This window comes from Labeo rohita, chromosome 4, assembly GCF_022985175.1.
Source record: "Labeo rohita strain BAU-BD-2019 chromosome 4, IGBB_LRoh.1.0, whole genome shotgun sequence".
Lineage (NCBI taxonomy): Eukaryota > Metazoa > Chordata > Actinopteri > Cypriniformes > Cyprinidae > Labeo > Labeo rohita.
In genome coordinates this window covers 23,449,008-23,463,919 of record NC_066872.1, presented here as the reverse complement: position 1 = coordinate 23,463,919, position 14,912 = coordinate 23,449,008, and the positions used below count along the sequence as shown (strand labels likewise).

At 36.5% G+C, this 14,912-nt stretch overlaps 1 protein-coding gene across 5 annotated transcripts in view; it reads left to right on the top strand.

The window, feature by feature from the left end:
- celsr1a (cadherin EGF LAG seven-pass G-type receptor 1a) overlaps positions 1 to 14,912 on the top strand; it is a 94,004-nt gene that overhangs the window by 38,802 nt on the left and 40,290 nt on the right. For 3 of the 5 annotated variants that reach the window (XM_051108572.1, XM_051108570.1, XM_051108571.1), the window contains exons 3-6: positions 412 to 634; positions 1,450 to 1,565; positions 5,507 to 5,595; positions 10,783 to 10,863. In XM_051108572.1, the coding sequence (XP_050964529.1) occupies positions 412 to 634; positions 1,450 to 1,565; positions 5,507 to 5,595; positions 10,783 to 10,863 (509 nt within the window). The remainder of the gene's footprint in view (positions 1 to 411; positions 635 to 1,449; positions 1,566 to 5,506; positions 5,596 to 10,782; positions 10,864 to 14,912) is intronic. The other 2 variants (XM_051108573.1, XM_051108574.1) reach the window with 1 other exon arrangement.

Below are 14,912 nucleotides of genomic sequence, written 5' to 3'. Positions count from 1 at the left end.
GTCTATTTCCTTCCAAGAGAAAGATTATCCAGAGGAAATCAAGGGTCATTACAGGCACAGGGACTGCCATCCTGTTCCCCCATCACACATAAACACCCTTTGTCCAGATCTTGTCTGGATAATGGCTGATATATAACACTGCATGAGTTGTGTGTCCATCTTCAGTATGGGAATTGGTGGTGCCATAAAGGAACTCTTGGATCGTCAAGTGCTTCCGTATGGAAAGCTGAGACTGAGTCAGGGCTGAAACTTTGATTTAAGGCCAATATAGCAAGGGCTCTTAAAGTCCAGTCCTGGAGGGCAAGTGCCCTGCAAAATTTAGTATCAATGTAAGCTACATTACGAGTACATCTGTACACCTTGATTATTTAACTTTCAGTTTACAAATTTTCTTCTGATAATCTTGTGCAGGTGAGAACTGTGAAATAGACGCCCGCTCTGGTCGCTGTGTTCCCGGGGTATGTAAAAATGGAGGTGAGTGTGTCAACCTGCTAGTGGGGGGCTTCACATGCAACTGCCCCTCTGGAGAATACGAGAAACCTTTCTGTGAGATGACGACACGCAGCTTTCCCGGACAGTCCTTCATTACCTTCCGAGGCCTGAGACAGAGATTCCACTTCACTGTCTCCTTCATGTAAGTGCTGAACTATATTTGACAAGAAAATTGTTGATCTCTATGTCATGCCCCTGTTTACCTTCTTGCCACGCTGACACTTTTGCCAGAAGCTTTGCATGCTCTAAAGTGTAATTTGTTGAAGAGGTTGCGTAAGGAGCCCTTGAGCTCCGGCTGACTGGGCGGCATGCCTGGATTTATCTTCTACTCATTCTGGGTCATACATGGATAATCCTGATGTCAAGCTCAAATCAATTTTGGCCTTTCTGTAGAATTTCTTTTAGCCTGTTAGCTGTTGGCTTTGTAAAGCTGCAAAGACATATGGATAACTTGTTTAAAATTGTTGTAAAGCTGAAAATTAAGCTTCAAGCAACAAATGTTGAGACAGGGTCACAAGAGAAATATTTGGGCTCCTGTCCTGTGTAAAAACAGGAAGGGCTATATGTTGAAAGAGCACTATCAGTGTTTTTCTTTATTTGTATCATTTTCCTGTAGCGCAGCTGGTCTCTGACACCTCTGCCCTCTGTGCCACAGCCCAGTCTTGATAGAGGTGGGCTGTGCCGCCCAGGGCAGAGGAACCACTTCCTGTTTCTGGACCACTGGCCTTACGTTCTCTTCCTCTCTGATTTTTTTCTTTTCCTCCCTTGATTAATAGATGTTATTTCTTCTGTCTGGCTTGGAGGTTTCTTGTAGCTCAATTGATTGTAGTCTTGAGTGCTAACAAATGAGGAGTTCAGTTAAATCTTGATACATGTAAAGATTTATGAGGGGGTAGTGCAAGCGTTCAATAAAACCTGTAGTTCTGGTTGTTCTGATCAATGTGTTTTTTTTCTCAGGTTTGCCACAAGAGAGAGAAACGCCCTTCTTCTCTACAACGGTCGTTTTAATGAGAAACATGATTTTATTGCTGTGGAGATCATTGAGGAACAGATTCAACTCACATTCTCTGCAGGTACGACAGTCCTACCACTGTTACAACTGAGAAACCCAGGTCAACGTAGGGTAACATTAGTTAGCACCAAAACTAGAGATGCACCGATATTGAAACTCTAGCCGATATGATAACCCATTGGATATTTTTGTCCTATGGCAAATAAACTAAAAATCTAACATGGGAAATGACCATGCACAAATAAATATCTAATAGTGGCCAGTATTTACCAAAAAAAATTGCCATTAGCCAATATGGCACCGATATTTTATGCACCCCTAACCAAAGCATGCTTTACTCAAACACATTTTTTTTAGCTGTGGGTCATTCTACATCTCATGTTTGAGAAATATATTTTTTTATATATTTTCATCAATATAAAGCCCAAATGCTTAAGTTTCTAGTACACAATTATATATTTCCCAATTACACTACTATATGTTGAAAAAGCCATATAAAAAATGATAAATCAATCAAAAATGTTTACATTACATACAACCCTGGTGTTCAGCTGTCCGATTTTGTAAAGTTGCTCTATCTACTCTGCATTTAAGCATGAAAATGACCTCAAATACAAATTAATTTAATAGTTTTGCCTTTAGTTAGATTAGGTTATCAAGACATTTGGGTGTGTGCTTCAAAAATAATAAGTGTTTGTTGTGATATAGCTTGTTTTATTTGTGTCCAAGAAACCATTGTCAACAAAGTTATCCACTAGAAAACCTCCCCTCAAAAATGGTTTGTCCCATTCTCGCATAATTTGCACAGCATGATGATATTTCCTCTAGAAGCACATGGATGAAACATTAGAAGTTATGTTCTCTCTCTTTCCCCTAATATTGGTTAAACTAACAAACCTGTGTCAAGAGTGGATTAATTGACTCAACAGTGTTACACAAGTATTATTGCTGCACATTTTAACAAGACAAAACTAAAACTTATGATTTGTTCATGAAAATATATTTCTAAACATACCATATGCTCAGTAGTTCTAGGCTTCCATGTTAAGTATAGGCCCAAAACACTAAAAATGTCAACTAAGTTACCTGTCAACTGTGTTACCTAGTAAACGTAACATGGTGGACAGTAGCAAACATAGATGGTATTTTATGCACATATTTCTACAGATCACCTTTATTTATATAGCACTTTATACAATATAGACTGTTTCAAACCAGCTGTGTAAGGTCATGCTTGGGTTTTTGGGAAACAGCAAAACTTTTTCTTCACATTGTCAAATTCTAAATATACCTAATTATAGTATGACCACTATACAAGGTCAATTTCAGAATGCGTGTCCGACCACAATTCATAACACAGTGGAAGTATGCATTCTTATGCTATAACATTAATGTAAACAACAAACAACAATGTCTATCTATGGCCAGTTTTTCCTTACAATTCAACTACTATTATGACAGAGCAACAATTTGAGGAGATGTTTGCAGAACCTGTTAGCTAAATTGTCAACATGTTTACAGTTAGCTCTGTGAATACTAACTGTCCACAGACATACGAAGGTAACTCTATCATCGCCTCGAGTTCAGAGGTTTGTTACAACAGTAACACACCTTAAGCATGTACAAAAGGACCATGCACTTCCAATATGTTAGCTAAGCATTCTGGTCAGTATGTCAGATTCACTCCTGGGACAACAGCCAGTAGTGTTTACAATATATACGGTAACACGAGGTGACGTCATGATACGTTAAACTGCTTGTTTGTGTAGCCATGTGTCATTTAGAGAGAGAATTGCTCTAGGTGAATGTGTTTACAACAAAGGATTTATAAGTTGTAAAGTGTCCGAACCATAATGAGGCTATGCAGTGACCCAGATGGTCTTTCCAAACGTCTCCTTGCATGTGCAGGGGAAGACACACGCACACACACACACACACGTACACACACTTTAGCTCACAGGCGGTTATAAATAACACAAGATGAGCACAGCCCTATAATGGGACTGTTGATCTTATAGCACACATAAATCTTTCCCAGACAAAGAGAACAATGCTGTGTCATGCTGTGGAGCCTGTTTTACATGCTGTAACCCCTGACACTTGTACTAAAATTGTTCTTTTGACCATTTCAAGAGGGCTGGACCACCATTCTTAGTTTTTCAGTGATCAAAGGTTGCAAGGGTGTACCAAATTTTATTAACAAAAATCTAAATGAATAAATAGGTTAGGCAGTGTTGCAATTGTTTACCAAGAGGCCACAATGTTCTGTTTTGTCTTTACTGATTCTTTATGAATACCAGTAGGAGCTCCTGCCTTAGGTAAATATTCTTCTAAACCCAAAGTACATTTTTGCTCCCTTGCCCTTCGAATGAACTCAATTGATGAGACAGAATATCTAAACATGATTAATAGTTGTTATGTTAGCAGCTTTGTGCTGTAGCTACTAAGTGACTTTACATTGGAGCAGAGGTGACAAAGCCACAATACATGAAACACCTTTGATGCATACCGAAACACAATGTTTGAGATATATCTGTTTTTATGTTATACTCATAATTGTAACATTGAACATTTGCAGTTATAATATTATAAAGTCTTTACCAACTCTTTCAACTTACACATAATTAACATGGAGTGTAAGAAACGAACTAAATGTATTTTAGTAAATTTGTTCAGACAGCAAAGTTGTTTGAAAAAAGATTCACAGATTAATTAATCGCTGTTTTCAACAGTTATGTTTTATATTTATATTACCACTTTTATTAGTTGTATTTAGTGTAAATTTATTTGTTCACGGTTCCTATACAGATTATGGAAGCCTGTTTTCACTGAATAAAAAATATTTAAAAAAGGTAATTGCAAGCTTTTATCTCACAATTCAACTTTTTGAGTTTGCTTCTTGCAATGTTAAAAAAAAAACAAAAACAAATCTCAGAATTGTGTAATACAAACACGCAATTCTGTCCTTTATTTCTCAGAATTGTGAGATATTAACTCACAATTCTTTGAATTGAAGTCAGAATTGTGAGATATAAACTCGGAAATGCAAGTTATAAAGTCAGAATATAGCTAATATACAGATATAAACTTGCAATTCTGAGGAAAAAAATACAGAATTTTGAGTTAAAATCTTAAAATTCTGATTTTTTTTCTCGCAGTTTATATCATGTAATTCTGAGAAAAGAGTCTGATTTTCTAGTTTATATTATAATATAATTATAATATAATAATAATCATAATTCTGACTTTATAAATGACTTTATAACTTTGTAACTGCAAATATAAAATTGCAATTCAGAGAAAAAAAGCCAGGATTGTGTTTAAATCTTGCAATTCCAATTTTTTTCTCACAATTGCATGTTTATATCGCACAATACTGACTTTATAACTTGCTATGTTGTAATCCATGATATAAATTCACAGTTGCGAAAAAAAAACAAAAAAAAAAAAAACTGAATTACAAGATTTTAACTCAAAATTCTGTATTTTTTCCTCAGAATTGCAAGTTTATATTTTGCAGCTGTGACTTTTTTTCAAAACTGAGTTTACATCTTGCAATTCTGACTTTATGACTTGCATTTCCGAGTTTATATCCCACTACTGACTTTATAACTCACAATTGTAAGTTTATATCTCGCAATTCTGACTTTATAACTCAACATTTTGTTTATATCTCACGGTTCTGCAAAAAAGAGACAGAATTGCCAGATGTAAACTCACAATTGCGAGAAACATTTTGAGATAAAAAGTCGCAGTTACCTTTTTACATTTTTTTATTCAGTGGCACAAATGGGCTTCCATATTAAAGAGCTAAAGTGTAGTTTGCTGCTTTTTGTTAGCAGCATGTATAGCTAACAGTTTGTTTTAAGCCTAGCTTGAATGTGTTAATGACTTATGAAACTGTGTTTTACCTACTCATAATTTAATGTAACTTACATATACAATGCACATGCCTTTGTCCTGTCATTTACATTAATATTTTTTCCTGTCTTTCTCCCCTAGGTGAGGCTAAAACAACTGTCGCACCTTTTGTACCAGGTGGAGTTAGCGATGGCCAGTGGCATTCGGTTCAGCTTCACTACTACAACAAGGTAAGACATTAAGTCTGTTTTGCTTTTAATTATCAGAATAAAGTTGTTCCCAAAGATTCTTGCTTATTCTGGAAAAACAGGACAAGTCATGGATGTTGTTTTTTCCCACAATGGTTTTCTTACTTTCTACTTGCATCTGACCTGAGGAAGACAGGAGATTATTTAGCAGTTATCGGATTCTCCATGTTTGACTTGCATTGCATTTCACTCAACTGGAGATTGTTTTCAAATGCTTCCACACCCAAAGGCAACAACGTGTTAGCACGACATTGCATAATTAAGCCTAAATGCACTTACTAGCATGTTTTTGCATGCGTTGGTTACTCTTCCGCAAGAAGATTACGAGTAGAGTTTATCTAGCGTTGCCCTGTCCATGTGACAGCCCCAGAAAGACAATCTGCTAACTGGAGGCCACAGGATTCATGTAAAGCTTCAAAAAAACTAATGCACATGGGTAACAAAAGACACAGTCGTCTTTATTTCTGTCCTGTGATTCTCGACTCTTCCAAGCCCAGAACATTAGAAACTGAATATGCCATTGTGATGTGCCAGAAGTCTTCCTGCTTGTAAGAGATTCCAACTTGAGTTTCATAATCCCGCTTTAAAGATTGTTTTCCACATATTCTTCAAGCGTATCCTTGTACACGTATAAAGTGAGCAGTAGCTGGGGACGGAAACAATGAAGAGGTCTCGAATTTCAAGGGAGATGTTTTAATTCACTGCAAAGAGGCTAATGCAGTTTTCTGTAATTACATAAGTTGTTAAAGATATGTTTGATTGTATTGTTGGACCTTTTTAAAGATACGACAACAGAAAAAATTGTTGCTTATGAAGCTATTTTAAATTTTACATTGCATTATTATTGGTTTTTAAATAAGCATGTGAGCAAACTGCAGTGTTTGTAATACAAGCATGAATGGTAGAGAAAATCCTGGGATTTTTGTGAAAGCATCTGGGCTTGGCAACCACACAATACACCACAGCATCACGTGAGAGAGTTTTGGAACGTACAGTATAAGTGCCAAAAAATCTAGTTTAGTATGCAGTATACATTATTCCCTAAGCAGTATACTATGGGTTGTGCAGTTTTTGCTGAGGACATGCTAGTTTGAAGAACTCTTATATCCTGAGTTTCCATTGGTGGAACACACACACACACACACGTTTACAAGGCTCTAAATAAACAGAACTCATAGTGGGTGCCGAGAAGGTGTTAGACCACCAGCCAAGTGGGAGTCCCCAAACACGCCTGTGTCAAAAATACTCCACCTGCCTCCAACACACACACACACACACAGAATGAAAAGTCACAGGGAGGCCAGAGACGCAACAAGTGTGTGACTGCCTGCAGCTGTTGTTGAGTGTGCACTGTGATTTACCATGGTGAATTGTTTAAACACACACACAATGGGCCTCATTTATCAATCTAAACGTAGAATGCAGAAACAAGCACATATCTATGACAAGGTTCACGGGTGATTCATGAAACATTCGAATGCTGCCTATCCTATCGTACAAAAGATTGTACGTTGATAAATGTGGCTACTGAAAACAATCATCATTTGAATATCATGCTAGTAAAAATACCCCAGTTTAGAAGCTTTGCACCTGGAGTTTACGATATGGAGAAATGTAACCCAGCCAAAAAGAGGGAGTAAAATGAAAGAGTAATTGATCTTACTCTAGAAACACCCGTTAACTTTGTAATTGCAAACAATTACATTAATTTGTATGTATACTAAATACCAGTAGATATAACAAAAGTGAGTTCCCCTCACTGCAATAAAATTATATAGTAAATAGCGCTGTCAAACGATTAATTGCGATTAATCACGATTAATTGCTTGACAGCGCTAATAATAAAGTATAAAATGAAACACAAATTAGGCTAAACAGCATACAAACGTCAAGTGAAAATGAATTTAAAGCAAAACTTTCAACAAGAAACCAAAATGATTCCATTCATTATTCATCATCCTTCATATGCTCAAACATTGAGCTGTACGCCCTCAACTGTACAACTGTACACTCACTTTCTATCATACGTTTGTTTCGTAAATGAGGCCCATTGGCACAGTAGAGCCCGTCTGTGTGAGAATAAGCAACAGTAGGGTCATGCTTGGAATTGGAGGTGAAACTGCCTCGAGTCATGTCTCGTGGAGTGTGAGAACTGTCAAGAACAGATATACTGTCCAGATCTAAAGACATTCCTCCACAATCAGTTAATGCTTTCCCTGATTATCACCTCCATACTGCGCCAGAGAGAGGCCTGTTGGGATTTTAGAGGATTTCAGATGGAATCTGCTCATACTTTCGCAACCTTTTAAGGTACCGCTGCACTTAAGAGAACTTATAGAAAGACAAAGTACCTTAGTCATACTAATGCCCAGTGCTGAATTTATGGGGTCAGGGGGTGAATATATAAAAAAGCCTGTGGGCGGCTACATACTAGAGTTTATGCTATGTCAAAGAAGACTGCAGATACATACATTTCAAAACGAATGGTGCATCAGAAGAAAATTGCGTTTGTGAAGGTGACGCTGTGTAATGTGAACAAAATGTTAACTTCTTATTCACAAACACATGTTTGTCCAATAAAAATTCAAGAGAGGTTATTATTTAGGTTACTAGCAATAAAAATGTTGACTGACTTTAACGGATTTGCTGGACAAAATTCTTACAAACGCCTTCGTGCCAGTAAGCCATGAAAGACAAAACTGACCACAGAAAAAGACCGTTTATATTAATGCTTGATATAACACCCCTTGTGGCCAAGCTGAGAATTGCAATCTGACACATTTCTGAGCAATATGGCTTTAGTGTGTTTCTGTTTTTAAACATTTCAGAGTTTTGTTAAAGGCAGAGAGAGGTAGGGGTGTGTGTGGAGTTACATTACAATTATTATTAGACAACATTTGTAGACATTGTTTTTTTACATATGTTCCAATATTATTAAAATACCCTGTTTTCTAGGCAGTCCTAGCATTGTGGTGAGACCAAGTTAAATAAAATGCTGGTTATAAAAATTTCATTAAAAAGTTTAATTACTGTTTCAGCATTGATAATAATAAAAAAATATGTCTTGAGTACCAGCCTATTAGTATGATTTCTGAAGGATCAGGTGACATTGAAGACTGCTGAAAACTTAGCTTTGCCTTCACAATATTGTTGTTTTTACTATATGTTTGATCAAATATATGCAGTGAGTATAATTAAGAGTATAATTAAAATAACCTTACCTACCCCAAACCTTTGACTGATAGGGTATATTTTATGTTTAATATTTGTATGGTAGTAGTATTGAAATCCATGTTCAAATCACTGTGTGCTTCTGTATTTACAGTGACTGCACACGTTGCAGTTCTCACAGTTAATTTCAGACCGTTCAATTTTCCTGTGGCTTAGAACTGGATTTTTAGCTTAGTACTCATTACATGCTGGATATATATCACACACACTAATCTAAATTCCCAGACATCCCCATATAACTCTAATTATTATTCACATATGAGTTTCAGCTGTTTATCCTTGTGACTTTTTTTTAAACTTCATGTGCTTATAGTCAGAACCTTGTACCAAAGTGCGTATGTACATACAAAACTGGAAAAGTGCATCATTATGTACTATATATAAACAAAACCTGATTTAACACAGGCCACACTGAACTCAATGCAGTTCAACTTGGCTTTACTTCTAAATCACTTTTTAGAATGAGATCAAAGCACAGTGTTTCACAAAGCAGCTTAACAGGGTGGCAGTACTTCAGTACTTACACTCACAGTGAGTAAACACAAGACCAATGGGAAGAAAGTCAGAAAATAAACCATTCTTTGTTTAGCATGCTAAAATAACTTGTAGAGTTTACCTAATAAAGACATGTGCATAGTATTGGAAGTAAAGTGAGTGGATTTGGGGTTTAAACGCAAGCATGCAGGTCATAGTAAAGGGCACCACCACACATTTAATTTAGCCTGCGGATGGGTTGTAACGGTAGCGGGCTGGGTTACTGGTAGGTCATGAACTATAGATGCTGGAAAAAGCTCAGTTTGTGGAATTTACCGTTCCTTTTATATTTTTGCATATACACACAATTTGTTATAATTTAGGGCTTTCAAACGATTAATCGTGATTAATCGCATACAAAATAAAAGTTTGAATTTGCCAAATATATGTGTGTGTAACTGTGTGTATTTATTATCTATATATAAATACACACAAATGAACGTACATATTTAAGAGAAATATGTTATGTACAAAATATTTTTATTTATATAAAATATAAATTATATAAAATTATAATAAATACATATACTTGTAAATATTTCTTAAACACATACATCAACGTGTTTGTATTTTTATATACATAATAATCACACACAGCACACACATATATTAGGCAAACTCACACTTTTATTTTGTATGTGATTAATCGTGATTAATTGTTTGACAGTCAATTAGTTATATGAGTCATAAATTCGAGTGTATTGATTCAAATGGACTTTAGAACAGATTTAGCTTAAAAAAAACTGTTAGATTTTGGACATATTCATGCTAAAGCTAGAAGAATAAGTTCATCTAACACCAAAGTTAAGTTTGTTTGGTTGGGGTGAAAGCTCTAGAATCTCCTCAAATATGTAGATTTATTGTAGTGCACAATCGGTACGAGAACAGTATGTCTAATGTTTATTGGTATACAAACAATACGTATAATTGTTATTCATAACATTGGCATTAGCATCTTTAGCATAGCTATCGCTATAGAACTTGATCAACCATTTCTGCCGCGATGACGTCTAAAAAAGGATTATTTAGCAATTATGTAGCAAATATGCGCATATGCTGTTGTTTTGAATCCAAATGAGAAAGTTAAACTTGACATGAAGGGTTTTCAGTCTGATTGAGCCATAAACCCATTTATTAATGGATTATTTGGTTGCATGTAAATGTAATTTTGACTAAATACGGAATCTAAAAAGTAAAAGGAGGAAGTGGGTAGAACTTAACTTGGGTCGGAACAAGCAATCAAACCAAATCATTAGTCCTTGGTTTTTTATAGTGGTATGTTAGTGCTTTGGGGCTGATTTTACTAGCGTCTGCTGCAGCTTTAAAAGAGCTTTCAACATCTGTGGGCTTGAAGGGCTTCATCATACATTCTAATTGCCGCTTTCTCTCCCGTGGTCTACGCAGGACAGCCTGCACCTGCTGGACTCCAGTGGGGTGCTGAGCGTCCATCTCTATACCGCCTGGCTGGAGCTCACTCATAAGGAGGTACCGTACCCACTGACGTAGCGTAGCTCTGCGGTGGCGGTTCCTGCTATCCTTCCGGCCTCAGGGTCCGCATTTACAAAGCGTCTCAGAGTCTCCCGGGCTGCTTTCGGATCAGTTCTGCGCTCGGTTATATAGAGACAAAGGGCAGCATTGGCAGGAGGCAATCAAATCCCAAATCTGCTCATGTAGTTTGAGAAGCTTTGTGAATACAGACCCACATCTTCTTCTCTGACTCCAACAGCTTGTGTCTGTGTCCAAAGAGATTCATTAGTAGAGATGAGAATCTCGAGGAAATTTACGATCGAGCTCAGTTTATACTTAGTGAGTTTGTTAGTACTTCTTTTAAGAATTATTGGGAATAATGTAATGACTACCACTAATAAGTATTCGGAATATTTGTTAAAAAGAATCTTTAGTTTGTGTATCAAACCAAAACTGCTGCTAAAAATACTTGAGTAGTCATGGAGTTTTGTCTGTTAGAAGAATGCAGATCTACCGTCTGCAGGCTAAATTGGGTTTAAAGAGGTCCAACGGAATGAATCATTTGATTTGAACAACTTGTTGCAGAACAAATTGGGTTCAGTGAGATTAGACTTTTAAGTTGGTATATTTTGAGCAATTTGATAAATCCTTAATTATATTTGTAATGTAATTTTAGCCAACTCCCAGTTGTGTCAGCACATTGAAAATGTGTTTCCTGTATTCCACACTTTCCTGTATTCTATGAACACATTTGTAATGTGTGAGAAATACAGGAAGCTGGATGAAGTGTTGAAATAGGTTTGTTCACAGCACCAATTATTGAGGGCAAACGAGACTGATGTATTATGCAGATATCTTCTATTTTTGTCACCATAGGTCAGCTCAGGTAACTACAGGAACCAGGTTGATAACTGTAGGAATGTTGCATGTAGGAATATAGTGAACCCTTTCACATATTGAAAACCAGTGTGTCTCCACCACATGGAAAAGGTGTTGGGATCACCCAGATGTTTTAAAGAGGGAAATGGGTCAGGAGAGAGGATGAGACACACAGCGAGTAAGCACATCACACCCTGTAGAGGAAGGAAGAATGACATCATGATACTCCGTGCAGCTATTCAGAGCTGTTGCTTTTTAAAATCTCTGCATGAAGAGACTACCTATAGAAGACGCAGTTGACTGAGTTCTTGATGTATTTAAGAATTTGCAGAAGGTTTCAGCTTTTCCACATCTTAGTTGTGTAACATACCTATATGTGATGTTCAGGTGACTAGCTCAAAAACAGTAACTGGGTCAGTGTGTCAAAGAGCAAAGATTGCAGAATAGTAAACGTGTACTTTACGCGTCAACCAAGCAACTGTCATTGAGGCTACTGAAGAAGGTTGTCAAAATGTGCATAGAACATGAATTAAAAGTCATCCAAGAACATGTGGATCTCAGACATGTTTAAGATCTTCCCCACAGATTGGTGGATTTAGAAAGAATTAGTATGTGACATTTACATTAGTGTCTTTACAGTACATACATCTCATCCAGTCACTCAGGATACGTGTGAATGATCTATAGTACAAAATCAGTTGTCCACGTTAAGCTGTTTTTTGTTGTTTTACCTTTAGTCAGCAGTGACATAATTGGCCCGGCGTATGAGGAGATTAGTGGTGAGTTAGTGTCAAGATGATGACATTCATGTCAAGGGTTTTTTCAAGAATGACTGCTGATTTTTACGGTTTGTAGATCTTCTTCCACCCGCTATTCAGCTGTCATTCACTCTTGAAAGCTCTCGCCAGAGGAACGCACTCAAGCTGAATGTACGATCTGGCCTGTTTTACTTTAGAACGGACCGTTATGACCTACTAATTTATCATACTGTACATGAGGTCAGACTCTGTGAAGTACAGGCACGTTTGGAGTGCCGTTTTATCCAATTGTATTATTATTATCATTATTATTTTGTGGTTTTGCATTCTGCTAAAGCCTTATTTAATTTGAAACATCAAATTTAATTTGAACTTGAGTAATAATGTTGTTTTTGTGCATTATATTTGTTAACTTGAAGTGTAATTTTTTGTGCGTCTAAAAAAATAATTTATTACTGAAAATAAACATGAATTGAAAGAATGTAAAAACCTTACAGCTAGTTGCCAAATCAACAGTTCTTATTTTAATGTAGTTTAACTTTTTGATGTACAAAAATAGGAATATGTACTGTTTCAGTAATACTAAAATAACACTGCACCAAACATAACTGCAATACAGTTGAATTTCAAATGCTTTCCAAACATTCCCTCGCCCTGCCATTGGTCAGACAGACAGATAGTCCAGCCCCAATTTCACTCCATTGTTTGGAGGCGCCACACAGCGAAAGTGGAGCTTTTTTGGGTAAACCAGACAACTAATTGTTTGCTTTTAGGTATAATATTCTGCACATGGGATATGATTTAAAAATAATGCCATTTATTATAGTATAGTAGTTTGGCTATCCGTGTCTGCCAAAATCTGTACAGTTTTGTTGTAATACATCATAGTTTTGGGGTCTATCCAGCTGTAAAGAGTTGATTATTGACATGAATGTCTTCAGTAACCTGTTTGGTGAGAAGTGGACAGCACCTGAAATAAGAGACGCTTTGTACCTGCACGCTTTTCCTTCTTAAAGGCGAGTTTTGTGGATTACGCACATAGCACGGGACAAAAGCACACGTCCATCTCTAACTGTCTGGAGCACGGCCGAGCATTGATAAATGAGATGCGTTATTGAGACATATGAGTTTAAAAGTGGTCCCCATGTCCCGTAGGCCAGCCGACAACACCGTGCAATGTGTATGTCCTGAGGGTGTAGGTGTGTGTGTGTGTGTGTGTGTGTGAACTAGGGTCAGTTCTCTTGAATTATTCACAGCTCTAGGTTTACACAGCCGGAGGGCGGGTGAGGTAATGCTGTTTGATAGTGAAGGAGATCAGTGTGACAAAGACACCCCCTCCTGTACGACATTCATACACAGACGGATTCTGCCATGACACCTGCTCCAGACACAATTCATCAGAGGAGAGAAAGTGTGTGTGTGTGTGGTGATGATAATAATGAGTGTATTTCCTTGTATTGTAAAAATTACCCTCATGACCCTTGTGCGTGTGTGTCTGTGTGTGTTTATATGTGACCCTGGACCACAAAACCAGTCTTAAGTAGCACGGGTATATTTGTAGCAGTAGCCAACAATACATTCTATGGGTCAAAATTATAAATTTTTATTTTATGCCAAAAATCATTAGGATATTAAGTAAAGATTATGTTCCATGAAGATATTTGTAAATTTCTTACCGCAAATATATAAAAACATTTTGATTAGTAAATTGCATTGCTAAGAACTTCATTTGGACAGCTTTAAAGGTGATTTTCTCAGTATTTGGATTTTTTTTTTTGCACCCTCAGATTCCAGATTTTCAGATTTTTGTATCTCGGGCAAATATTGTCCTTTTCTAACAAACCATACATCAATGGAAAGCTTATTTATTCAGTTAAAAAAAGACCCTTATGACTGATTTTGTGGTCCAGGTCACATATGTGTATATTTTATATATATGAATCTTTTACAGGTAAAAAGCAATCATAAATTATAAGTATTTAGTAAATACAGTAAAAATAATAATCAAGCCATATTTTCCGTACTATTTTCACTTAAACACATATGAGAATTTAAATATAGTACAATATTTTAATTACTAATTTAATGTGAATTATTTACCCTGCTGAAAAAAAAAAAAAAGCTGGTTGGCTGGTCTTAGCTGGTTGTTCCACATTCATTCGTAATGTCGTTCCAAACCTGTAAGACTTTTGTTCATCTTTGGAACACAAATTAAGATATTTTTGATGAAATGCGAGAGCTTTCTGACCCTGTGTAGAATGCAATGGAAGAGAAGAAATGAATGAATAGTTGTTATTTTTGTTTTCTTTGCACACAAAAAGTATTCTTACAGCTTCAAAAAATTACGTTTGATCCACAGATATCACATGGACTATTTTAATAAAATCCTTGCCACCTTTCTGGGCCTACATAGTAGTTGCGTTGTTGTCT